Source organism: Hippocampus zosterae, chromosome 17 (assembly GCF_025434085.1).
Source record: "Hippocampus zosterae strain Florida chromosome 17, ASM2543408v3, whole genome shotgun sequence".
Taxonomy (NCBI): domain Eukaryota; kingdom Metazoa; phylum Chordata; class Actinopteri; order Syngnathiformes; family Syngnathidae; genus Hippocampus; species Hippocampus zosterae.
Genome location: NC_067467.1, coordinates 1,497,135 through 1,524,455, shown reverse-complemented (window position 1 = coordinate 1,524,455; position 27,321 = coordinate 1,497,135). Strand labels below are relative to the sequence as shown.

The window sequence follows — 27,321 nt, the reverse complement described above, 5'->3', positions numbered from 1 at the left end:
AATTGAAATCATTTGTTCTCTCCACTTTCCACTGACTGACACAAATTGGAAGCAGATCGTCTACTCGTGTTGCTGTAACTCTTACTCTCTCCGAGTAGTGAGACCCGTGCTCCCTTTTGGGGGGGGGGTAGCAGGAAGGAGGGAGCAGTTGAGAGAGGGATGGGGGGGGGGCCTTTCAGCTCGCCTGAATATGGACAAACTTCATTATTTCTTCCAGCTCTCTGTCCAGTCGTCCCCTTTCTTCTCCATTCTACTCTGTGTGAATGAGGTTGCCCGGGTAATGATGGGGGAAGAAAAAAAGCGCCCCTCTCCGCCCTCTTATAAAAGAAAAAGTCATTTGGTTTGTGGGATGAGGATGGAATTCATGTATGTTGAGGAAGCATTTTGGGGTGAAATGCCTGGCTGCTTTCTCAGGTGGTGGTGGGATCAGAAAAAAAAAAAAAAAAAAACGGAAATCCCCAAGTAAATGAATTTGACTAGTCCATATCAAGCCCGCCTAATTTCCATGCGAATAGAGGAGAGAAGGCGGTTGGGGCCTCTATCTGCCGCAGGCCTCTGGGGGGGGGCCTTCATTCCCCCCACCCCCCTTTGATAGGCAACACTGACGTTGCGCCCCCTCAGAGAAATGGCTGCACACTCCGAGCCATTACACCCGCGGCGCTCATTAAGGTCCAATCTCCTGCTGGGAAGACAAACGCCCTCATTGTGCGGCGCTGCGGCAGCGCCACGCTCATCGCGGAGGGACCACAAGGCTTCTAATTTGGAGGGTGGCGTCGACAAAGAATCCAAGCTTTTACACTGTCTCTGCTGCTTTCACTGTCGCCGGGAGTCACAAATGACTCACCCCGCCGTCAGAACCATTGATCGCAACAACCCAGGTCATCACCTACGACCTGGAGAGGAAATTCTGATTCTTATTTTGTTAGATATATTTAATAAATATTAGGTATTTACCGGTAAGTTATTTACGATTTGTTTTATGTCAATTATTTAATAAAATATATCAATCGTCCTGGGCTGTGGTCGTGGGTAGAGCCCCCAGAGAGTCTCTAAACCTTCCGGGCCATCTTATATCACAGTCAAACTAATTCAGGCAACACTGTAAACAACTAAGACAACGGGTCCGGGGAGGGTCTGAACCTAATGAGCCATGAAAGGAACATACTGACCACAAAAAAAAAAAAAAAAAAAGACACTAAAGCGATGGGTAAATACTGCCGTGGCACATGGCCCCATGTCACCGCATGGCGACTCTTGTCCGAGTAAATCAGGCTGGGCTTTGCTGGCAGCGCGGTCAGCCTTGATTGAAATACAAACTGGTGCAAATGAAGCATGTAATCAGATTAAGGCTGAAAACGCGGGGGGTGGGGGTGGGGGGGGGTCGCAGCGCAGGCCTGGAATACAGGCAATGACGCCGCAGGGAGCTGTGAAAAAAATAAAAATAATAATAAAGTCTCTCTCGAGCCTGGAGTTTGCATCAGTGGTGGACCTTGATAGTCGGAAGCGAGACCACGTTGTTGCAGATGGAGGATGAAATAGAAAAACACGAATGCGGTTTCCCACATCGTGAATGACTAAATTAAGTGCATTAAAACAAAAAAAAAACCACACACCCACAAACTGTGTGTAGTGTCACAAGGGCTTACATGATCTTGTTTTAAGCCAATAAAGTACATTATTAAGTACTGTTCAGTTGTATTTAACTTTGCCGTATGTTTTCATGTTATCCTTTAGAACTGTTTATTCTCAAACATGTCCGTGTCACGGACCATTTTTATCAAACTTTTACAAGCAAAGCATTTTCATTGAATCATTACTTAACCACGGTCAATATGACAGTGGCTTAAAATAATAAATTTTTTTATGATTCAAATTATTGCCTGGTTTTTGACGAAACTTGAGCCTACTATGTTACTATAATTTGTTTGTGGTCTGTATGGTGATACTTTGAGGCGGTACTTGGTGTAAAAAGTGTCAGAGCAACTTTAGTGAAACACTTATAAAATATATATTTTTTAAAAAGTAATGCTTTTTGGTCTTATCGCATTACGGAGGTAGAAAGCACGCCACTACCTGGCAAAAACCAAATAGTCATAACAGCATCTTATTTTCCCCCCTCTTAACACGCCCCCCACCCCCTCCCACCTCCAACCCCAATCCAGATTTTTGCATGTAAATGCACAAGCAGATTGTTTGCCACATTACTGACCTGATGTCTCATCGTAGCTGCTGTAAGTCGCCGTCGGTGATGCAACTGGAATCTCTGCAGCACAGACAGGAAGCCGGTCATTTATTGTCATTGAAAGAGAATCATCCACACGCGTTTGCTCCATGAGCGCACACTTTCTTTCTCCTGCCTTGGACCACACGTCACATATAGAGGGCTCCGTCCTTTTAGCAATTACCCACAATGCACTACCGGCGGCCATATTGGAGGGCTGTTATAAACAAGCCATACACGAAAGTGCATTGTGGGTAATTGTGGCTAAAAGGACGGAGCCCTCTATCCTGAATCATACACCTTTGAGCCCGAGCGCGATGTCTTCTTCTTAACGACAGCTGATTTGGACACACGCCGTGCCTCGGCATCTGGTGTAAGATGAGTTTTGTGCAAGTGTTGCCGTTGTGGTTTGCTGGAGGTGCTGAGAGCCAAAGCGGAGCTGAAAGTGCTGCAGGAGAACCAAGTATGTTCTGTTTTCCTTCTTCACGATAAGACTGTAAAGCGCCCTAGGCACCATTTTCGGTGGCTACAGACACGACTTCTCTATTAATACCAGTCAGATGCTTTTTTTTGATCAAATAAGCTACCAGCGATCTCTATCTCAGTGTGACGCTGGTGTCTGTTACAGAAGGCCTGCCGTCGGCAGCCAGCAGATGCAGCCAATAGCTATACGGTATCAGCCATCATTTCTTTGGACGCATTTTGGGGATTTACCGTAAAACGGAAGGCTAATGATACAGAAGGCACAAAAGGCCACATTAGGTGAGTAAGGTCCTGTTTATGCGGGCCGGGGTTTAAACAGCCAAATATCCATCCAGAATAATGGAACCGGATATAAAAATAACAAGACGTGACGGGAGTCCTAACAAGCCTGCACAAGCATTTCAAGTCGTCTCCTGAGATCGGACGGAACATTCAAGAAAAAGGAAAGCAACTTTGATTTGTCAAACTGTTATCAGAATAAAAACGGCTTTTGTTCAGCGGAAAAAATATTTGCGACTAGATGAACCGCTGTGGTTTATTCACAATACAACATTTATTGCTGCAGACCAGACGTCTTCTTGAGGGTGATAAATCCTCAGTGTGAGCGATTAAAAAAAAAAAAAAATCACCATTGCGCCACAATGCGCAGTGGTGAAAGGTTTTCGAAAACTGCAGCTATCCATGGTAAACGGTTGCACGTGAAAGGAGTTTTCCATGTTACTTCACAATTAAATGAGTGGGGCATTTTGAAGGAAATGTTTGGATGTTTTAATTCTCTTTTTATCATGTTTAGTTTTCAATGTTTTTCATGCAAACTCCACATAAAAGATCTGAGCTCAAATCCAAACCCAAATTTGCTCAGCACGTACTTCCCTGTGTGGCGTTTCTCCACTGTTCTCCCTGGGCCTGTGTGGGTTTTCTCCGGGTACTCCACATTCCAAAAACATGTATGACGGGCTGATTGAACACTCGAAATTGTCGCTAGGTGCGAATGTGAGCGTGAATGGTTGTTTGTCTCTGTGTGCCCTGCGATGGGCTGGCAACCGGTTCAGGGTGTGCCCCCCCCCCCCCGCCTACTGCCCGAAGACGGCTGGGGTAGGCTCCAGCACCCCCCGCGACCCTCGTGAGGATAAACAGATCAGAAAATTAATGGATGGATGGATGTATATAAATACACAATTTTCATTTTGTAAAATGACCACTTCATAATTTACCTCATTCCTGTTTCATGCACGAGTGAGCTCACAAAATCATTTAAAAAAAAACAAAAAAAGATCGAAATAAGGTATGGCAAAGCTAATTCAAAGTGATCAGCGGTTCTCTTTTACTCTGACATGTTAAATGTTTGTGTCTGACTGGTGTTTTAGAAATAATTACATGACATCATTCTCCACTAATTCGTTGACTGTAATGTGGCTTTTTTGTACGTCTGACTGTACTGTACAAATACTTTGTTACTGTACTGAAGTCAATCTTTCAGTACGTTGTTTGAGAACGTTTTTTTTTGTTTTTCTTTCCTCAGTTCTGTTGCGGTTTCAGTTTCTACATATCTGAACTGCTGCTTCGCTAGAGTGTGGAGGAAAACTGGTTAGCACGTCCGCCACACAGCACGGTGCAGCGTGAATTAGAAAACGTCAATCATTGAAGCAGCTCCATTGATTGGTCACGAGGCCACGAATACTAAGAAAGCTGGTCCAATTGAAGTTTGAGGTAGAATTGAAAATTCATCTTTGTGTCAGTTGGGAGAAACGCTTACTGATGCAGGGGGCGATGGGAGAGCGACTCTGCTGGTATCCCTTGGCACATCGGTTGCAGGTGATTCCCGCAACTCCGTCCTTGCAAGGGCACTGGCCTGTCGTCTGGTTACACGTCTTCCCCGCTGCTCCGACTGGATGGCAGTCACAGGCTGGAGGGAGCCAATCGGATGACATGACGGGAAACAACATGAGAGATGTGAAGCCAAGTCAAGTCGTGATTTCATAGACTGCGACCAAACTGCGTGTGTGTTGGTTGTCACACACACACCCTCTACACATCACTAAGCGCTGATCTTCTTGCATGTAGTTTTTCTAAACATACTTTGCGCACGCCGAGCCCCCGAGGGGACTCCAGCGAGTGCCATCTAACTGTTATTCTCTACTGCGCCGAATTTAAAAGGAATAAGAGGAGCTGCTTCAATAGGAGGGGAATCAAGTCGGCTGCGTTTACTCACACAACGGTGCAGACGCCCGTTTCTACCGGTGCACTTCTATGAGAAATACCAAAAGGAAAGAAGACTCCTCCCATGCGCGCAGTTAGACCACACTTGGCTGGAAGAGGGCCCAACGTGTTCCATACATCGACAGTCATCCAAATACCCGTGATTCCGATGAGCATTTCACACGCTTGGCACATCTTCCATCTTGTGCGTTAAGATCGAAACGTATGCAGGTTGGAGTCTGTCTGGAAGCAGACCGGGCGCAGACGTTTGTGATCAGACATGCTGCGTGCTCTTCAGATTGAGTTTCCACTGCGCAGCTTTTTTGGCAACGACGCGCTCGCGCACACTGGCTGAATAATGTTTCCCGTTCACGGTTGAGCGGGACACACTTCAAAGTCCGCTTAAGCGGTTAGCTGGGAAGACTGCGCGTTCAATGCGAGATATTTGCCCCGTGAGTATGCGCGCGCTCGGCCAAACAATTACAGGACCGAGATACAGCGCTTGAAGTACAGGCCGAGCTTTCTTATTAGCGCTCAAAGTGTTGCTCGGTATGAACCGTGAGAGGCATTGGCAGTTTGACTTATCAGATGCTTTTGAAGAGCTTACCACCGCAACATTATGAGAAGTACGTCAACTACAAGAAAAAAGTCACATTGTCACGAGAATTACGTCGTATTATATCGTTTCTTTGAAGAAAGGAGTTGGGGATAATCCAACGCTTTGCTGACTTTGATTGAAAAGGGAGAGTCTGCGTCAAACTAGGCCCGATTGCGGGTGGGGTGCGCAATTCCAAACTGCTGTCCGGTAAATTTTGTTTGGCCTTGAATAAAAGGGGGAGGGGATTTTTCGATGTCAGAAATGTGAGCATTCCGGTTTAGTTGTACACTCGTATGACTTCGATGTATGCAGGGCGGGGCCTTGGATTGACCGGCGACCAGTCAAGGGTGGTGTCCGCCTACTGCCGTCATTCAAGTGGGAGTGGCTTCAGCTCCGCCCAACCCCCAACAGGAGAAGTGATATCAAAAAATAGACTCGGGGCAGTGTGACATGGATTCATTTCCTCTCCTCTGTGCTTCAACTTCCAGAAATGTGAGGCAAGCGGGAAAAGAAAAAAAAAAGAATCTCCACTCAAGTGATTCTCCAAGAGCCCCGTTTACGCTTTGCTCGATGAGGGGTGAAGCTGCCCATCGACGAAATGACGCGTGAACACGTTCCACGCCGCCACTGGAGATTCTGGTGTCCAGATTTCTGCCGGCGAGCGGCCATCCATCAGGCGCATTGCCGCCAGCGAGTTTAAGTAAGACGTCAAGTGAGGCGGGAGTAGCCGATTGGGGGAATAAAAAGTAGACTTCCTCGGGGCCGTGTTGGCGCGCCGCTTCTATTTCCTGTCCAACAACAGCAGAGCGGGAGGGTGGGCTGATTTGAACAATAAATACAAGCTCTTTAACGGATGTCGGGTTGGCCCGTTTTGGTCACCCGAGGAGAAAAAGCGGCAATCGGGCTGTTTGGCTTTGACCCCCGAGCACCCGGGGGCCGGCGACGGGACGAAGGGCACGCCGGCCTCAGCTCGTCCGGGTACTGATCCGGCTGTTTAGAAAGACTTTGCACACATCAATGGATGTCACTCCATCATCAGGCCGAGCGAGAACCCTCTCCTGCATTAACCCGACGCCAGGTTCAACACTCGGAATCTAACGCCGCTTCCAATGTGTGCGAATGTTTAGACTGGCGGGCTCCAACAATGCTGCGAAGGACCATTTCCAAATGTGGGTGATCTATCAAACCTTTGCTCGAACGCCGCATTACCGCACGCAGTAAACCGACCCCATTGCTGTGTTCAGAAGAAAGCTTGGACTTAAGAGACCCCCCACCCCCCTCCCGCTGGTCACGGGGCCTTGGGTTTTTCCTTTAATTTCAGTCAAAATATATCAAGATGAGATGATGCAGAACGACAGAACAACAGAACTGACTTTTGCAAGAGTCACGTGTCACAGGAAGTGTCCTGTTGACTGAAGTGGTTGGGTCAGCGCAAGATGCCCCCCCTTTTTTTTTGTCTCTCATGCCAATAATCCTCTGCCGCTTGGCCCTCGACCGGAGGTATGCGCCCGCACCTGCGTCGGTGTGTTGTGTCGGTTTATGCACGCGCACGAAGAGATTAGTGAGCCTGTTCCAGAATCCGCTCACACCTTCTGTTTGTTATGTTTGTCTTGTCAGTCATTCGCAGGGGACCCCCAAATAGCTTTGCGGCGGTGCGGGTCAGTTCACCGGTGCAGAGACAGGTGGCTGCTTTATTCCAAACTTTCCAAAGAATTCCTTTAATACGCCAAGCGTGACAGCGTAGTATTGCCCGCTAACTGTGAACAAAGGGATTATTTGACTGGAATTTTACAGGAATTTTGGAGTGACTCATGTTCCATGACAACTCCGTAAGCCCCCTTTATGACAATGTTGACTTTTCAACACATGATTCAAGGTGTTCCCTTGCATGTACTGTGAAAGTCTTGAGCCAAGCAACCACTGAAAACACACTCTGTATGTTTTTAGTCTGCATTTCCCACAAAAACGTTACTTCCAAATTCTTGTTTAAAGGCATAAGTTTGAATCTGTGTGGTAACCCTTGGTCAAATTTTGGAAAAAAAATGACCAAAACTTTTCACATTAAGAGAACAAAGGACCAATTTTAAGTGGGAAAGAATGTCAATAAATGGAATGGAGGGGTCGGCAACTTTTTACACTCAAAAGAGCCATTTGGTCGTCCCCCACCCACCCCTTTCTTCTACCCTCTGGAGATACAAATGCAAAACTTTCCAACCAAGTTTTTACCTTTGCAAGCTCTCCGGTGTGAGATGGACTTGCTCATGTCCCTGTAGAAACCTTCCTTGCAGTAGTGGCAATGGCGGCCCGCCGTGTTGTGACGACAGTTCAGGCAGACGCCTCCGCTCCGGCGGCCCGACAGCTTGTACAGCTCCATGTTGAAGCGGCAGCGGCGAGCGTGCAGGTTGCAGTGGCAGGCTGATGGGCGGGAGACGAGAGAAAGACGAGCAATGAACGTTCATGAATACAACAGAAGTAAAAAAAAGAGCTCCCTTTGTTTTTTTGGAAAATACGAGTTTGTCACACTGGAGGTCAACGCGATTTTGTCTGAGCGAGGCAGAAGGATGTCATTGAAACAGATGGCCGGCCTTGGGAATAATGCGGCCTGTGGACTGAACGTCCTGCTTCGGGCTCACTTTGAGTCTGCCACCTGCTTGTGAATTTAACCTTTGAACCCTGGCAGGAAAAGGTACATCCGCCTCTCACAGAGATCTGAGACTCTTCTACTTGTTGATTTGTGATCAGGACGATTTTTTTGATTCGCGCGTTGCCTTTCTTTTCAACGGTTCACGTATTGAAATAATCAGTATGAAAGCACGATGAAAGATATATAGATTGCGATTAAAAGTTTTTTTTAAGAGTACAGTTATTCAAGGCCTGGACCAAATTCTTTTGATTTCTCATATCTTTAACTTAATGGTTCGTATTTGACAGGTCTCTAACTCATTCACTCCCAAAGACGTTTTTAAACGTCTTTTCAGACTTGGTCCAGAATTGGCTGGTACTAAATGAGTTAAACATCAACTGTCAACATACATCAGTGAAGTTTTCGCAATGTTTTTTTTCTTCATGATTTTCACTTTGTTATCGGACAAAATCCGGTGTTTGCTGTTCACATAAGGTGAAGCTCATGTTTCCACGAATCTCCACCATCAGCGTCTTCATGTTATTGCCTGGAGATGCTGGCTCTCGATAACGCCGCCACATATGCTCCACAATCATCAGGGCTCTGAATCACATACACACCGAGTCACACCTGCCAAAAGGGACTCAAGCCGGCAGGTGGCTGGGATTCATGCATGCACAAGCCCCCCCTTAAAAGGGGTGGGGGGGTTCTATTACTAATGCACACACAGCACCACAGTCTTACACAGAGGTGTTTGGCAGCTGTCACAAGCTTATCTCCAATGGTTCCCTCCCTGAGGCTGATCGAACACACATTTTTAAGAATTCACACGCGCACACACACACACACACACACACACACGCAAATACATGCTCCCTCCTCCCATTCCCTCTTTGCTTTTTACCGCTTTCTTATCCCAGATGTTATCTCCACTTAAGGGAAGTGTGTGAGAGGGAAGTGGAAGCGGGGAAGGGGCGTGGGGAGGGGCTATATTTTTCATGGAGAACAATTGAAATGCGCCCTTCACTACTGAAGAAAGCAAGTATTACAGTTTCATCAAAATGAATACTCGGAGATTGCATATCAAAGGAGAGAGTTAGTAGTTCAAAAGCATTGATGTATACAGTAATTAATTATTTTGTATGGGGAAACAAGGCTGACTTGTTAGTTGTCGCTCTAATTTCTGTTTGTTTTTTTTTTGTTTGAGTTTTTTTTAAAATGGGAAGGCTGTCACCCATAATTATTTTTTTAAATAAATGTATGCAAGTGGTGTGAGGGGATTAATAAATGCTATCTTGACAGCTGTCCCCAGGCCCTTATAAAGAGCACTGTGCTGTCTCACTCACGCAGTCACCACAATAGTTGTCCAACAGTGACAATAGCGTGAACGCCGATAAGACCAATGCCACCTCGGAGCACGTGCCATCTAAAATTAGATGCAGTTGAACCGCGTTTTTTTTGTATGTCCTCGTTTTCTTTGAGTTTTTGCGGAATTTTTCCATCCGTCAAAATGTAGCCCCAGTTTACATTTTTGCTCAAAAACACGCATGACAGTGCATTTTCCTATGAAGCACCTTTAAATTACTGTAATGAAGGGTTTTTGGCAATAAGAAAATGCTTACAGTATCACTCTTATTTATTACAAATGAGAATTTGAATTTTTGGTCGAGATTTTAGCAAGCATCATGAAAGTTGACGTCTTTGATTTGCTTTTGCGGGCCACAGAAAATGTTGTGATGGGCCAGATCTGGCCCCCGGGCCTTGTGTTTGCACCCGTGCACTATGCATGGTTTGGTTGAACATTTTTATTGAAATGCACCTTTAATCCCCTTTTGCTAAATGCGATGCTACTCCGTGTGTGTTAAAGTTTTATGAAGGCTTTTATTTACCGCAACAGCAATGATCCTCAATGTTGGTCTTTCATTGAGCATTTCATGTGAACCGTAAGCTAGCAGAATTTGGCTGTTTAGCACGTGGGAGGTCTAAAGCTGTTTCTTGTGTGTTTTATGATGTAGTCTCTCTGCATCACGCAGCTTCACCTGCCGCAGGCGAGTCTGGATTGGAGAGCCCCACAACAAACGGGGCTTCACATTCGACGGCTAGCACAAGAGTGCGGCTTTCATGTTACGCCTCCGACGATGAATTTAGACGACAGTTCTGCTTTTATTTGGTGGAAAGGGCCCACTTGGAGCGATGCTATTCCATTCTATTTCTGTTCAAGGGTCATCTATCAGGCTTAGTGAAGGAGCCACTTGGGGTGGGTGTGCAGCATGTTGGATAGGAATTACAAATATCGCATTTTGGTGGAGGCACCCCCCACACTCCCTCTTTTACTTCATCCAGAGATGTGAGAATGATTATTGGGAGCGGAGAGGGTCGGGGGGGCTTGACATGATGATCTTTGACGTGTGCAGTGTGTTTGTAAGAATGCAATTCTGTTTTACTGGAACCATTTATTCACCGTGCACAATCCAGTGAAGTTTGATCAGATGGTTAAATCAGACGGAGCTCCCAGCCCAAGAAGACTTATGAGCCTTCTGACGATATATAGTCCTGACAACACTGTACAATTCCGAGACATTGAACACTGATTTGACATTGAACATTTCTGAGCGTCACATAGAGATGATAGAATGCTTATATAACAGTAGTCAGGTATACGGTCAATGATGTCACATCAGGTCTTTCTGTCGCGACATTTTGAGCACCAGACGGCAGATTTCTAAAAAAATAAAAATTGCGATCACACAGGACTGCAGCCGCTGGGATGTTGCGCAGTAGGTGAGCGGGAGGACAACCCACTCTCCAGATGATGAATCATTTTACAAGAGATCGGACCGATTTTGACGATTTTGACCGAGGGCAAAAATGTAAACAATGAAGTAAACGAAAAACTATGTTAGATTTCAATCTTGGCCAGAAACATTGCAGGTTTACGTAATGACTTCAGAGTGCTGCCTCGTCAAGAGTGAACGCCGTCACCTTGGTATCTCGGAAACAAAATAAAAGGCCAAAAAATAATAAAATGTGCCAATCCAAAGGGTTTAAGATCATGTACCAAAAAGAGAACATGAACCTTCACCCAAACTGGAAGTACAGGAATGTCCATGAGGTATTGGAAAAGTGGGATTAAACACAAAACGCATTTTGAACATCTGATCCACTTCTCAACTGCAAAGAAATTCCCCCGTGGCGTTTCCAAAGTGTGCTTCAAAAAACATCCTTTGAGATGGTCAACTTGAGGCCACCAACTCAAGCCGCATCGCTGAATGCTGGCAAACTCAAAGCTTTCCGTTGACCGGTGATGTCACGTCCTTACTGGCAAAAGCTCTGCGATCCCTGCTGGGGATCAATTAGCAGAGCCATCAAGCAGGCCCCCATGCCTTTTGCGCGCTTGTAAATGGTCCTGTTGCCCGGCGAACGTGGAATGCGCTGCCTCGACGTCAACGGCCGGTGGATATCATTTGGTGACATTAAATGTCACCGTGCGCCATTAGGCAAAGCCGTTTAAGCTTAGTGGGGCATAGTCACGACCTGCCAGAAGGTGAAACAAACAGCCGGCTTCAATTGGAACCATTCTATAGATTAATCGATACCTGCAGTTTTCTGCAGGGTTTTTTTTTGTAATGACACATTACTAATTGTAATGACACCATTACAATTGTTACCGTTTCTGTCCTTAAATTTGGGTTTCTGGTGTAACCGTTTCATTCGGCTAGCGCCGCTAACCTGAAGAGCCTTTTAAACATTTATTGATAAAGCTCCTCTCACAACAGCTGCAGCTCGAACCCCGAGCGCAGTGTTAAGCTGCTTGTGGTCGAGGAGAGCTCTTCTCCCAGGACTGAAGCTGCACCAAGCGTCGGTGAGACTTTTCTAGTCCACGTTTCCCACTGAGCGGGGAGGTTATTTTAACACTCCGGCACGTGCCGTACTCCCCCGTGTCGAGGAAAAGGGGGAGAAGGAGGTAGGAAGCCACTGGGCTGTAAATCACGCCGAGATGAAAATCCACATTGTGGTGGCACGCTTGTGATGCTTTTTCTGCTCCCTGCTCCTCGGATCAACTTCAAACCCGCCGGATCTCCGTGTCAAAAATGTCTCCTGTGTGTGCGTTAACCCTATACGGTGACTTTTGCCTTTTTTTTCCGTTTTATATTCAATCGGGGGCCAACGGTGAGTGACAGCGAGCATTGAGGATGGAAAGATAAATTGAGGGGAAGATTAGACGCATACCAGGAAGTGAGTCGGGACTCGAATATGCAGACTTTGTCTGAGCTCACACATTGTATGTGCCGTGCGCTCAACCACCTCAAAACAGAGTGGGAGTTGAAATGTGACTTAAAAGAGGATGACAGACGGAACGCGGCGGCCACATTTTCTCCAGATAGGAAGGAAAAAAGTCGGACTTAATGGTGGCCGATTGTTTTGATGGAAACACTGAGTCGACATCACAGAGGTACTCCGTTCACTTTGGTCCCAAAGTTTGTGCCGGTTGCTAGGTGGCCTCCAGGACGTTGGTACAAGCTGAAGAGGAAAAGGCTTGGTTCTTCCTGAATCACAGCAGCTTCTGGCAACCTTCGCGGTGACCCGTCAACGTTATTAGCGACAAAATAAAAGGCCACCCCAATGAGGTAGTTTACGGCACGAAGCCCCCCCCCTGCTGCTCATGAAACCGCTGACCCCGACCATTGAGCCACGACGCTTATTTTCCACATACGGCTTCGTTAGGGGAGAATTCCAAAATTTGAAACAGTAAGTAAATACCGTCTCCTCTGATGATGTCATCGGAATGAGAAAAACAGATGTGTTTACTTATAAGTATCATCTAACAATGAAGACGGGATTTTCATTGTGGAAATTTGAAGAGCTATTCCCGCGTAAACGAAAATCCCAAACGGTCCCGTCGTGTTGCGCATCAGCATCTCGCATGAACCAACCGGGAAGCGTTCCGCTCATCATTTGCATTCAGGAAGGCTTCAACCCTGGTGAGCGTGACGCAAATTGCTACCGATTGCCATCCTACTCATGTTAAGTATTCAAAGTTCGCCTGGCATCGCGGTCACGTCTTCTCCCGTTCTCAGAATTGACGGGTGGCGGACCCCCAGATGTAATCATGACACTCCACGACATAAAAACTTCATGAAACGCATCCCAGACACTCCATGTATCGTCTCTGTGCTGTGTCTGAGGTCATTCTTTTTCCCAGTGGCGAGCCGAAAGAGGGAACCAGACACCCGGCGTTATCTCCTACTCTCTATCATGAGAAATTGGGCCTCGATGTCTGTGTAAATAAAAGCAAACGCAACCAAAACGTTCTACGGGGTCCTCGGCGGGGTTGACGTCAGCAGTTAAGGTTTTCCTGAAAGAGGAAACCGTCTCAGATAGACACTTTGCGTTGTCTGTTTCTGTGAGACCGAAGCCGGGATGTTGCTTTCTCGGTGAGCCATCTGCTCGGTAGCCGTGGCGAGCAAGGCAAATATTGTTCACCATTGGATGCCAACCCCCGAACACATGCACATGCTGAAAGCAGGAAAGAAAGCAAAGGTGCTTGACGACGACTGTTCCTCCCGTGATGCGAAGGTCACCGCTGGCTGCATTTCCACTCACAAAACCGCCGCCGGCCACATTGTTTGACTTTTCCACTACAAGACCCCCGAGCGGCAGTCAAGCTTCGGCACGTTTTAGATGACTGAGACTCGGCAGTCCATCTAACTGGCACTCTGCTGCTGATGGGATTTTCAAGGGTGTGTGACTTTCAAACCCATTGGGAGGCCAAGAAATGTTCCCCAACCTGCTTCGCACCTGTTTTCGATCAACCAGTGCAGGTTTTATGCTCGCTTTCACCTGGAATCGATTCCCCCCCCCACACACACACATACTCTCATTTTTTTCCCCCCTCTTCACTACCACTACATTACTACTATTCTCACGTAAACTTTATCATTAAAACAAATTTGTTGTTCTGGGTCGAACTATTTACGCAGCACATCTGAAAGTTGTAACGTTCAAACCCAAAGGGGAAACAACTGTTGTCGTCATTAATGGAGACCCAACCAAACAAAGCACCACAATAGCAACACATGCAGTTGTTTTTTATGATTGTGTTCTCGTCTTCTCTGTGTTCGAACTAACAGGCTCTGAGTGAATGTTATGTTCTTACATTAAATTTAATAGTCGTGGTTGCCCGTGCCCGTGGTGCTGGTACACGGTGCCCGAGGGAGAAAAGGAGAAGAAGAAGAAGAAGAAGAAAGGGGTGCGAATGAAGAATCATCTCAAAAGATCTATGACCTCATGTTTTTGCTCCAATCGTGACATGAGCCAATGGTGAGGAGCTCAAATGAGAGACAGATGGTGAGCGGGCTTGGTGGGGCCAAACCTGTTGACCCAAACAGGAGGCGGGCAGCGCAAGAAGCGTGTCAGTGGTCCCAATGGTCAGTCCCGCCGACAAAGACGGGGCAAGCGAGACAACTCGCGTCTTCAAATGACTGTGAAAACAATTGGAGAAAGTCTTTTTGAAAAGGAGAGACCGGTTTTGTGGGCGATGGCGTCTTGGGGCCTCAAGAGGCTCCTCGCTTCATGTCCAAACTGGTGTTTCTTAATTCGGCGAGCCGATGTCATGCAACAAGCTTGTTGAGTAAAAGAAAGAATGCGCATGTTTTTAAAAGGTGCTCTTGTTGTTTTGACTTTCAAGACTCACAGCGTGACTTGTAATCTGTGACGCTGTTGATTTGAAAAACTCTTTGCTTTGGTTTATGGGCAAAGCCGCTCCACATCCATCTTCAGAAGGCTCCACATTGTTACATTTTTCTCAGCATGCTGCCCCCCCCCCCCCCCTCCCCCCGCCCCCAGAACTATTGGAGTAACAGTGTAGCTGCCGGGATGAGAGCCAAGCGGTAATTGACACAATCAAGTCCTTCCTAATCTACTTTGTGCTCGACTCTTGCAACTGTAGTATGGACAGAAGAGCGTTTTGGAATTGCAATTTTATTTATTTTAATTTTTTTGTCCGTTCATCCAGAAGAATATTTAGAATGCTAACATTGGGTTGAGGGTCGCCCTGAGTCCTACTAAGTTCTTTCACATCAATCTTACGCATGCATGACATAACAGACTTTCCATTGTGCACCAGAAACAAAAGACTTCCGAAAATTGTTCTTAAAAGATGCAATCGTATATTTGGTCAAAATTTCTTGGAACAGTTGACAATAACGTTTGAATAGGAATTTGCGCAATCCGTGATTGATTCACCGCTTTGATGATTTGGCTTTGGAATTTTTGGGGGGAAAAAGTCCACATGGTGGGATGACAAGAGTGCAACAATATCATCATCATCATCATCTTCATTCTCACCTGTTCATCGGCTCTAATTGCAAAGTATTACGACGGCAAGAGTTACACACGTGAATGTTAAAAACTATCGTTTCCAACTCGCAGTATCCATTTGGCAAGCAAGAGTTTCCCACACAGTTGCCTTTGCAGCCCATCAGTCAGGCCAGGCAGTTGGGGTGGGGGTGGGGGGGGGGGGGTCGCTGGCGTTTCAACGACACTGCTACACTGCACATGGAGAGAATATGAAGCAGCTGCCCGAGACACGACCCGTGTCATCAAATGTCTTTTCTCTCAACGACATGAGAACCACACACAATAATCGTCCTCTGGATGCTTTCTGTCTGCCACTTGCCATCCAAGGGGGAGTTCACAATTTATAAAGCACATTGCATACTGGAGGATTTGAAATATGATTGTTACTCAGTCATGTGGATTGATTAGAAATGGCACCTATATTTCATAAATCCCACTTCGACCCTCTTTTCTAAGAACACGTTTTTTTTAAAAATGATATTGATGAATATCATAAATATTGATGAATCTCACTGGATGAGGTGCAAGGGCAGGGAGCCAACGTTATGCTCACTACATATCCTGTATACTCGTATTGCACGATACTGGAAAAAGATGCAATGTGTGATATGGGTCTTGAATATCGCAAGATCAATATAAATGCGATATTTAGCATGTGTCCTGAAGAAATTAACATTTTTATGATCCCATGAAAGATATACTTTTTTTTTTCCTTTTCATCTGTCAAAATGCACTTCTAGTGTTTTCTTATTAGATGATGATGAACATTTAAGCTTGCATCTGACTGGCCAAAGTCATCAAAGCATACCATTCCATATGAAAGTTTAATTTATCCCACGTCTTTGCAATATATCCGATATTTTTTCCATATGCTGTGCAGCCCGAATGTATTCTTCACTTGCTTTTACAGCAATGAGAAAGCTCAGGACTGAATAGCTACTGTTCATCCGACCTTAATGAAGCAGTCCCACCCTCAGGTCTCCTTGCCATGCTTTGTGTCAGACCTTCCTGATTATTTCCTCTTTGGAAGATGTGCTCATTCGGATTTTTCGGCGTGTGTGTGTTTAACCGATGACAACTGCTCTCATGCAAAACAAGGAGTGATGGCGAAAGGAGGCCGCCGCCGCCGCCGCCGCCGCCTCCCACACACGGCGAGATGGATGCCACACGTAACAAGCTTTTTGTTTGAGTAAAATACCCTCACATGCCGCCTTTGCAAGGGGCCAAAGGCGCAGGCCAAGGGGAACAACTTGTTCACTTGTCCTGTTTAGTTGAGCAAAGCAACGCATTGTCACAACTTGTTACTTTTCCAGCTTTGCTTCACGGTGCTCGGGGCAGTGAGTTGTTGATACTGCCCCCTGCGCCCCCCCCCCCCCCCCCTGAAGGCACCCCCTAGCTCTTCTTGAAAAAATAAACAGTACCGCCATACATTCACTTGCACTGAACTCTTAAATCAGGATTCAAATGACCTCCCAGTGTGTTCCCTTTCTGAATTGCTCGCAGGCTTTTTAAGGCGGCTCTGTCGGTGCCATAAAATGTCACTAAAAGCGGCCTAATTGTCGGTCCATTCTGGACTGGCACCTTCTTAAGGAAACACAACACGCCCCTGAAGTCTGTCACTGCAGCTGCAATGCTTCCTTCTGGCTGCAGGATTGGGGAACATGCTCAAAAGCAGCATCACGCGTTTGGAAAGCTAAAGGCGCACTTGTTGTTATTGAAAATACTTCCGATGCATTCTTTTCTCCTCTGGAATTTTCTTGAGGTGCAGTTTACAAAAGGGCATCCTCATCAATCAGTGGGCGGATATTTGGGAAACAACATGGTCGCCAAAGTTATAGAATTACTTTATGTTAAGCTAAATATTATACTGTTTAATCATGGTGTTAATCAGCTGGTTTTAAGGTGTTTTATTTTATGGCGACTGATTTTTAAATAACAATATAAATCCATCCGTCCATTTTCTAAAGCGCTTTCTGCGTTATCCACCATTGTTGGTGAGCTGGACGCCAATCCCAACTCGGGGCAAAAGCCGCCTTGGTCACCATGTAATCGCGGGACACACTTAAAAAAAAAACAATCTTTGATCTTTTAAACTCACGTTCACACACATGATCAATTAAGAGTCTTCATTTCACCTAAAATGCATGTTTTGCGAATGTGAGAGAAAGCCGGAGTACCCCCAGAAAATTATTATTATTATTATCAGTATTATTATTATTATAATAACAAAACCCATGCAAGTACAGTGGACAGAGTTGAGATTGCACTGCAGAAATGGAAGGAGTGTCCTTAATTAATCGTTAGTAAAATCAATGAGGTATGTCATTTTATATATTTAAATATATATATATAGATATATATGTATATATAGATAGATAGTTTTTGTGATGCTAGTATAATTAATTTGAAATGTACGCATGTCCAAAACGGGTTTGGTTTTCCTTTTGGGAAAACTAGACCTTTGATTCCATCCGTCAATGCGCAATTCCCGCGCGTAAAGGGCGAGTTTGACCATAATTAGACAATTGGTGTTATCCCACAGTAGCCGATTCAAGTAATGACAAGAGAAAGCAAATAATAATAAAAGAAGATTTTGGCCTACCGACACACTCGTTGGCCTCCCTCGCCGTGGCGCGCTGCCAGGGTCGGTCATAGTGGAAAGGTTTGCACCTGTCGCACTCGGGTCCCGCCGTGTTGTGCTTGCACTCGCACACCAGCTGACCTTCTCTGTCCTTGACGCACTTGGACGCGTGACCGTTGCACTTGCACCGTCCGCCCACCTGCAGGTCCGACACGGCGTAGTAGTACGAGTCCCGGGCCAACTCGGAGTCGTCCTCGTTCTCGTCCCCGAAGGTGTGCAGCCGGCTGAAGATGACCTTAATGTCGGTGGCCGTCACCCAGTCCTGGAGCACCGGCGAGTTGTCAAAGTCGTGCGCCGAGGGTCTCCCGTCCAGGGTGCTAAAGGCAATGAGACCCCCGGTCAGGGGGTGCATGTCCGTGTGCGAGTCGGTGCAGATGGCCTCCTGCTCGTTCTGCTTGGTGATCACCGCCTTGTTCTGCCGGTTGTACATCTTCTTGCACTGGGTCGAGTAGTACTGGAACGGCACCCAGGACTTGCCGTAGTCCATGGACTTGTAGATGGCCATGGATTCTGGCCTGGGGGAGCAAAACTGCAGGCTCACGTAAGTGACCTCGAACTTCTTGCCCAGGGACAAGGTGACGGTGACGTTCTGGGGATATTGCGCGTAGTTCTCCGACTGCCAGCAGGTGAGGTTGTGCGGGTTGTTCAGGTCCGTCAAGTAAGCGGACGGGTGATACTTCTTGGGGTCCCCCGCGTCGCAGGTGTGGCAGTCTCGCGTCCTGTCGTCCCCCTTCTCGGACACCACGCAGTATCTGGCCGCGGGGGAGCCGCACGTGCTCGACACTCGCACGTCCTTGCCGAAGGCTGAGTTGACAAAGTCGGGGATGCACCTTCGGGGATTCCCGTTCTCGTCGTAGCACGGGTCCGGCGGGGAGGACTGGGCGGCAAACATGCTCAGCCCGTAGCCCCCCAAAACACTCTCGCCCAGGGCGCAGAATGTCACTAAGGTGAGCCAAAGCTCCAAAATCCTTCGCATTGTAGTCCGTGCGGCGCGGGGACTTGGCCTGGCAGGAGAAAAGAACATCAGCGCACTTGAAAAGATGACAATCGAGTACATTCACGAGTACGAATAGGAGATATTCTTACCGGGAAAAGAGCCCTAACAAAAGTCAAACCTACTCAGCCGGTTAGCGTGCTGCAAAACTCCTAAAAAATATCAATCATAACCTTTTCAGTTACGCGCACACAAACTTGAGCTCGTGTGTTTTCCTCTCGGAAGAAAATGAGATGATGTGAAAGGCCGGCCGGCTGCGAGTCGCTCTTGTCTGTGTGTGTCCACAGTCAGTCACACCTCTGGCCACCCTCGGCTCTGTCTGCCCCATTCCATCTGTGGTGGGATGCAGAAAAAAGGGGGGTCCTCTCACTCCTCCAGGGGAGACGGGATCGACAATCGAGCAATCACCGGTGGGCGGCAGCGTCATCTTGTGGTTGAAATGACGTACTACATTCAGTGTGCGCGTTGAGCCCATTCAGCACAATAACTAATTCATTGTTTTTTTTAAACTATTCATTTAAATAATATCCCAAAAATGTTCTATCAATCCGATGTACAGTTTTCTTCAACGTAATCATCGGTCTGGTAATTGCAAATTATTTCGTCACGCTTCCCTGGCACTGTGAAACAATATCGAAACATCCATATGAGCGGCCACGTCCCAAAGGTCACACTTCCGGAGGAGTCTCAGAGCAATTCCATTTCCAGTCGTATTCTAATTATAGATGCGGCGCTGTACGGAAATAATGGGCAATATCAGTCGGGAACAAACTCATTCCGGAGAGGCCAATAGAAAATTGGTCGCATTCGATTTTGACTGGTTTCATTCTTATTTGAACCATCATTTCTATCACCCCTCGGCGGATATGTTGTTATGGGAAAAATAGGTATCAAGTAGGAAGTCGTACTTGCAGAGTCATTTCCGTGGCAGTTTGGAGATGACATTGGTCGTCAGCTGCTAAATTTCTGAATGAAAATGAAGAAGTTGTGGCCAGTCTTCTGAGCTCGGGCAGACCGTAAGCGAATGGTGTGAGTAGGAAGTGGGAGGCGGCATTGTGTAGACTGGACATTTGTTGTTCTGCATCCGATTCTCTCAAGCGTATCTTTTATCCTGAGGGATCAATAATCGGTTTTGTTTAATACAATAATAGACTGCTTCTTTTCATTTCTCCTTTTTTCTTATCCGTGGCTGCTGTGAACGCAACTGGAGACGATGGAAAAAAACTCGTGCACGCAGGATCGCCTGCAGCATGTCCTTGAACGCTGCCTCTGTGACCTTGAATTAAACACTCCTGACAAGCAACTTTGGAATGGTAGGAACCGACAGCAAAACGTGGATTGGCTCAAAGAAAAACGAGATAGTTATGAAAGTGGTGTGAAGTCATATTGGTGAGCAGAAAACTTGCAATTTTTTACCTTTCTTTTTTTTGGTTGCAACCAGCAGTGGCATATTCCGATTCGGTCCGAACTAGTCTGCGTGATGTCATGACGTCAGTCACTCTATTTCTCCAGAATATGATTCAAATGTTCATGCATCTATTTTCTCTCACGCTTGTGGTGATTGGGGCTCAACAAGTCTCTTCTGAGCTTTTCCACGCCCTTACTTGTGAAATATGATTGCGACTGCTTTGTTGAGTCTTTGCTATGCGTCAGTCCATGTACAGAGACAAGATTGAAAAGCTCGAGGGACGTCTTTTTTGGCCATCATCTTACTTCATTTGCTCAGCAGGCGTTCAATCCTGGCGCCCAAGCTACACAAACAGAAAACCAAAAAAAAAAAAAACGGAGAACATGTTTCCCACCCCGTCATCAGAGTGAAACCCAGAAAGAGAAATAAGTTGCATGCGTGCTTTCGTCTGTCTGATCAGCCGGTCTGTGCATGAACCGCTGGTGTTTGGAGGAACTGGTCATGAGAGATCCCCACAACTTCCCGTTCCTTCTGCAGACAATTCTCAAGAAAACAAAGGAGGTGACAATTCACCCGGCAACACCCTTTTCCACCGTGGTCGGCGCAGTCAGAGGGATGACGGCATTTTTAAATCTCCGTCTTTTGCAGGTGCTTGTGCAATGTCGATACGAATTGGTGGTGCCGCTTACTCTCCTGTTTTCCTCGACACTTTTAAAAGTGAGTGCTTGCCATTCAAGCGGTCTCTCCGGACTTAACCCACCGTCTAACATCATCATCATCCGTTCACATTTTCTTGCCCCTCAGACACCTTACCTACACCCGGATTGTAATGTGCTGTTGGAAGCTTACCTGCTTTTCCACCATTTCCTGTCCTGGCCGGATCCTTACTGCACCGCCTGCCAACGCCTGCTGAATATCATCTACAGTGAGCTCAGAGCACCAGGTGAAGCCTAAAACGTGCAAAGGGATTTTTAGCATCGTTTGTTCAACTGACAACGCACTAAATTGTGATTGTGAGCGCCATTGGTTGTTGGTCTACGCCTGCCCTGCAATTGGCTGGCAACCAGTTCAGGGTTTCGCCCGCCTACAGACTCTACTTTTGATTTAGGCATATCGTTTCAAAGACTGGTAAAGACGGAGCACGGCATTGCCACCAGGAACCAACACTCTAAAACCACGTAAGCTCAATCAGACACCTGAAGATTGAATATGCATCTGTAGGATAAAGAAATTATTGCTTTCTTTGTGCGTATGGGTGTCGGTGTTGGTCAGGATCGTGCTCTTAGTGAGTCCAGATGAAGATGTCCCGCCCGAGGTCCAATCGGTCTCCAAGCAGCTGAGCGTAAGCCATCACTCCAAGCGAGACATCACTATCACCCTCATTTTGCACAGCTTCCAAGCTGCTCTGGGCACCAAAATCCACCTGCTTGGACTCCGTGATGCCTTGCAGGTGGCAATGAGCTTCTATTTCTTTTCACATGTCTGGCTTTCTGGGTATGTCTTCCTAAAACAAACGTCCCGACATTCCAATAGAGAAAACAGCCGGTTGAGCTGGAGCAGCTACTGGAGAAGGTAACTTGCTGCATGGAGACAGCAGCCTCCACGGCAGATCTTAGCGCTGCCCGAGAGAGTCTTGTACAGACGCTTGATGGGCTCAGACGAGGCCTTCTTCCCACGAGTGCACACGATTACGTGGATACTGGTAAGTCACGTATCGGAGCAGACTTTATACAGCTTTGTGCACAATCACAAATCGACAGGTGCCCAAACCGCTGCAGTCTATTGACCACTAAGGTAGGTGAATCACAGTTGCCATGGCGATGACAGAACCACTGTTCGCCATTTTACAAACCAGGGTGCCGTCCAAATGACTTCTTTTAATTATGTATAGTAGTGTTATATATATATATGTATTTTTTTTAATAATCTATAGACACTCCAGGCGGTTGAGAATTAAATAAACACCAGTAGTGGTAATTATCAGCAGTGACCTGCCTGCCAAGACCAACCTCAGACCTCACTGCTCCTCAATCTCAGCATTTTTTTCTGTGTCATTAGGGCTCGCTGAGACCTTCCTGCTACCCTTTCCCCAATGTCACACCAGATACTGGGAAAATGACAACTTTGGTGAGGACCTTTTGAACGACTCCACACAAACATGTGAACTGATCTCGAACATCTCGTGAACTCCCGTAACCGTGTTCTTCATATTCCAGATTTTCTCGATACTATTCTTATGAAAGAATGCTACCTGGATTCCTCTCTGGCATGTCTCACAAGAGATGAGGATGATGTGAAGGAAGAAGTCATGCAGAGCAGCAAAGCGGATCAGGGCTTGGAGAACCGTCCTCTCTACACACCACCTTCCTCTTCGAGGGACTCGTTGTCCTGTCACTCTCCGTCTTCCAGCTCTTCGGTGTCCGCAACATGTGACTCATTATTTGTGGAAAGTGACTTCGCTGAAGTCGGAGGACATAAGGGCACAGCTGAGGGACAAAAGATTGAGTCAAAGCGTAGAAAGAAGCCCAAGAAGAAATCCAAAAGCCTCCTAGGCATTGAGAACTTCTTGTTTTTCAAGAACCCACGCAGTCTTGGGACACAGCTCAAACAATCTCAATCCAACCAAGATCAACTTCTGGATTCATTTACCGTGTCCTGTCCTCTCACCGGTGAAGAGCCTCTTTCACCCCAGAAGCATCTTTGCATCCGCAGAAGGCCCATCCTGAGCTGCATCGAAACCGACGCAGCGCAGACTCTGGTGCAAGTCCTCGTCTTCGGTCGGGACAGAGAGGCTGGACGACTGGCGAGGGCTTACAGCGACCTGCAGGAGAAAGAGGCAAAATGTCCCAGACTCACCAAGATGTGCCGGTTGCAGTTTTACTTTGTTCCCTCAAAAAGGACATTTACAGGAAATCCCAGAGAAAGATACTCATCAGGACATCCAACTAAAGCTGCTTCTGTGGTGAGATCACTTGTTTACAACTTCTTACTCCTTTCCACTGGCGGGATGTGCATTTGTTGTCTGGTCTTTCAGCGTTGATTAATCCCCCCTCACATCTTGTTGGCAGGCTAATGGTATTTGCCGAGATGACAGCACCACAGATTTAGCCCAGATGTTGGGAATGATGGATCCCTGGTATGATCGGAGTGTCCACAGTCTGCTCAGTCTCTCTTCAGATGTACTTTGTCAGGTAATCAAATTGAAAAAATAAGCACAGTCTGCTTCATTCATTCACTCGATGATCACCAAACATGGCCCTGAAGGGTAAGAAATGATGGATCAGCGCCAATTTGTTCACTTTCACCGAAAAACAGCAACACCACTTGCTTACTTTCTCACTCCTTGAACTAGGCACGCATATAAATCAGCATGTATTGTATTAACTTGTCAGCAGACATTTTTCAAATCTTTCAGTTCTTCATTCCTTTGAGTCAGTGTTTGCTATAGGCTTCACGAACATAAAGATGGCCACCACCAAAACCTGTAGCAGAAATCAAACAGCGAAGTGACCGGTTGAGACAAGTACACACTGTTCGCGGCAACGATTTTTTTGTTATCCCTTTTAAATTGCCAGTTTTAAACCACTGGTACCGACAACCACGACAATAATAGAGTAATTCAACATTTTATTCACGTCAATTCCTTTCAATTCCTTTGTTATTGTACGCCACAACAAATGCAGAATAAAATAAATTAACACCGTGAACTAAGAAATGGACCAATTAGGAATAATAAATACGTTTTATAAGGTAAACGGTTACGGCGTTAGCAATAGCATCATTGCTACTTGCATATGGGACTGGTCAAAAGATGGCGGGATTGATTGCTGCTTCCATTCGGTGGGTACTGGCAAGATAATGGCGACGAAACTATTAACGTTTACGAGGGCAGGCTGTTCAAAGTCGCATTTTTGCGACTTGTTCGAATGATTCAACAGGTTTCTTGTATTACCTTGTCTTTGACGACATACCACACAAAAAAGCTTCTTCGTCCATGTCGCTTCCGAGATACCGCGAGGGCGGGAGCTTCTCTTGTCAAAATCGCTTCATCTTCGGAAGTCATGGCTGCCTGTCAGCTGCGCGTATAAAGCTGTACGTTTGGTCAGTTGCTTACTTTTACTTTCTTTTTAGTACTTATTTCGTTTATTGGCAGATTCTGTTTATTTCAACTTTCCATGCAAGCTTTAAAGGAGAACTCCAATTGGCTCGAGTCGGGCATATTTCGCACATGTAACTGTGATGTGCGAAATATGCGTGATTCACGTCACGTCAAGTCTGGTGGAGTCAATTTGCTCACAGGTCGCAGGTCTGCCTCTGAGCGGCCCGGTACCGGTCTGCGGACCGCTGGTTGGGGACCGCTAATATAAAGGTCTTCAAACCCATCTATTGCCACCACCTGTTATGGGGATTAAAAATGTGTTGTTCAAGTGGACTACGCTTTTAGAAATACCTTATATAATATTTTAAGTCAATTGAGGTGTTTTCTGTATTGCAGCCTGCATGGAAAGAAGAAAATGTCTCCGAAAATAACGGCCGGGAGACGGAGCTTCCCTTGATGGCTGACTTGATTCTTTACTACTGTAGGCATGCAGACCAACCTGTCCTGGTGCAGCTCTACCGAGCTGAGGTTTGTACACTGTGAGAATCACTGAGTTCATATCAAAAGGTCACCGAGGTCATCCAATCACAGTACAGTATCTTGCACAGACCAACAATTATCATAATTGTCCAAAGTATTTTGGGTGAAATCCTGAACTCTTAATTGATTCAGAGGTTCATCAATGTGGAAAGTGTGTTTTTTCTCATTTAATTTCGTCTGCACAGCTGACCCTGGCTGGCGGAGAGAAGAGAAGTGAAGTATTTATTCATTCTGTAGAGCTCGGACACACGGCTGCAACCAGAGCGGTCAAAACCATGGGTGAGTCACACCGAAGCAGACATACACTTGACAAACAGAGCAGACAAGCACTTTGTCAAATGTGAATGGCATTGTTCTCACAGGTGCTGCCAGCAAGAGGTTTGGGATCGAGGAAGAGAGCGAGGCTGTCCCCTTAACGCTGAGTGTGGCCTACAATAAGGTGCTAAAATGGAGCAAATTATGAAACATTGTAATGGGTTTTATACATATAGTTGGGTGTCTGGCGTGTCTACCCAACCGGCAAGTGTGAAATTGCACGGCAAAATCTTCTGTCTGTGCTGTGGCTCATTTGCATTCGACAGGACGGCCTCTTCAAAACAACAACGAGGCTTAAAAGGAACAAGCAAAAACAAAAAAGAGGGTGAAAAGTGTGCAATTGTTGATCCTTAGGCCACTTTGACAAAATGTACTAACACACCTGGCAACTGTTTTGAATGATGGAAAAAAAAAATGGGGCTACTTTGAACTGGACATTGCCACTTAGCACGAACAGAATTAAATGTTGAGTCACTATATTTTTCAACCAGTTCCGTTCATTGATTGCAGGTGGCCTGCAGCGGAAGGAGTCAACGGACCCAAGCAGAAATGTTTTGCACATCCGTCAATATTTACAAAGCCTTCAGCAAAGCTGAGCATTTAGGTCTGCTATTTCATCTATTCCTTTTATTCAACATTTATTTTCAAACGATCTAACATATTGAAATGCATTGGCATTGTGTCTATCAAGAGTATAGAACCGAAAGCTTATGGCTCTCAGTGACGGAAGTCCCAAAAAAGCACTGGCCCAAGTCTAAAAAGAGCAGCAGCCAGGTAAACATTTTATTATACATAATTGAAAATAACACGTCTTATTTTATTGCTGACCCAATCCCTTTACAACTCTCTGGTAGAATTCCTTGAAATCGGAGGTGAACGTCAACAGAGTTGAGGTCAGCGGTGGGAAAGCTGGGACCACATTTGCTGTGTGTCTGGATCAAGACGAGAGGAAGTTTCTGCAAAGCGTCACTAGGTACTACGAAGCACACCAAAAAAAAAAAAAAAGCTTTATAGGCTACAATATTATTTTTATTTACAAAAATAAATAAATAAATGAAACATCACAGATTAACCGTTTTCACGCTAAAGCCAAAGCAAGAAAAGTCGGATTTTCGTACCATCTTGTGACATCTTGCCGTTCAAGGGGCGACGTTGAAATGTGTTGAGTTTCATTTCCAACTTCTTTACATGACCATCAATTATTGTCTGGGTCCTTAGGCTTGAAGTGTCTTTGTGCTGTAAACCGGGAAGCAGTTCAGACTGGAAATACAAACCTTCACCAGGCCAAGTCCAGCCTCTCAACCCATCTTACTGTTCCATGCTTTGCCTTCCCTTCATCTCTTTCTCTGCCTCGCATGCCTGAAAATACCTTGACTGGAATGGACCACCAACAATGGCGACAAAAAGAAAATAGATGAAAACTGATGAATTGGGGGGGGGGGGGGGCAACATTGTTACACAGTTCTGTTTTAGGTTTATTCTGCAACACATTATGGAGTGGATGCATGTGGATTTTGTTGGTATTGTCATTTTTGTTATTAGTCATTCTCAATTGTCAAAACTTTCTTCAACATCGCCTCAAGATACGTGCTCTTTATAATAGTACAGTATTTTTAATCGCTGTACTGTATTTAAAAAGCTGATGAGCTCATTGGGGGGTTTTTTTGTGTGTTATCTATGAGTATTTGTTTTTAAGCTGTTTATGGCATTATGTTTTGCACAGTTTGTCTCGCACACACACACAATAAAAAATATTTTTCAATGAAATGATCTTGGGTATTGCAAATTCACTGATGGTGCACAACTTTACTTCCTTGACAGGTACACAGAATGGACGGACA

At 46.0% G+C, this 27,321-nt stretch overlaps 2 protein-coding genes across 2 annotated transcripts in view; one reads left to right on the top strand and one right to left on the bottom strand.

Moving 5' to 3' along the window:
- The window catches only part of ntn1b (netrin 1b), a 202,036-nt gene that overhangs the window by 8,875 nt on the left and 165,840 nt on the right, over positions 1–27,321 (bottom strand). Inside the window, exons 2-6 of the mRNA XM_052048785.1 lie at positions 19,211–19,382; positions 18,086–19,128; positions 7,728–7,916; positions 4,461–4,610; positions 2,210–2,263 (exon numbers count right to left, since the gene is read on the bottom strand). Coding sequence (XP_051904745.1) covers positions 2,210–2,263; positions 4,461–4,610; positions 7,728–7,916; positions 18,086–19,100 — 1,408 coding nt within the window. The 5' untranslated portion in view covers positions 19,101–19,128; positions 19,211–19,382. The remainder of the gene's footprint in view (positions 1–2,209; positions 2,264–4,460; positions 4,611–7,727; positions 7,917–18,085; positions 19,129–19,210; positions 19,383–27,321) is intronic.
- Positions 19,380–27,247, top strand: LOC127589565 (phosphoinositide 3-kinase regulatory subunit 5-like). The gene is made up of 17 exons (XM_052048774.1): positions 19,380–20,431; positions 20,987–21,087; positions 21,175–21,243; positions 21,331–21,469; positions 21,635–21,704; positions 21,799–21,976; positions 22,060–22,228; positions 22,585–22,653; positions 22,743–23,488; positions 23,595–23,717; positions 25,022–25,153; positions 25,351–25,444; positions 25,528–25,604; positions 25,991–26,084; positions 26,172–26,254; positions 26,335–26,453; positions 26,699–27,247. Exons 1-17 carry the CDS (start codon positions 20,332–20,334, stop codon positions 26,841–26,843), a joined length of 2,508 nt encoding a protein of 835 aa, XP_051904734.1. The 5' UTR covers positions 19,380–20,331; the 3' UTR covers positions 26,844–27,247.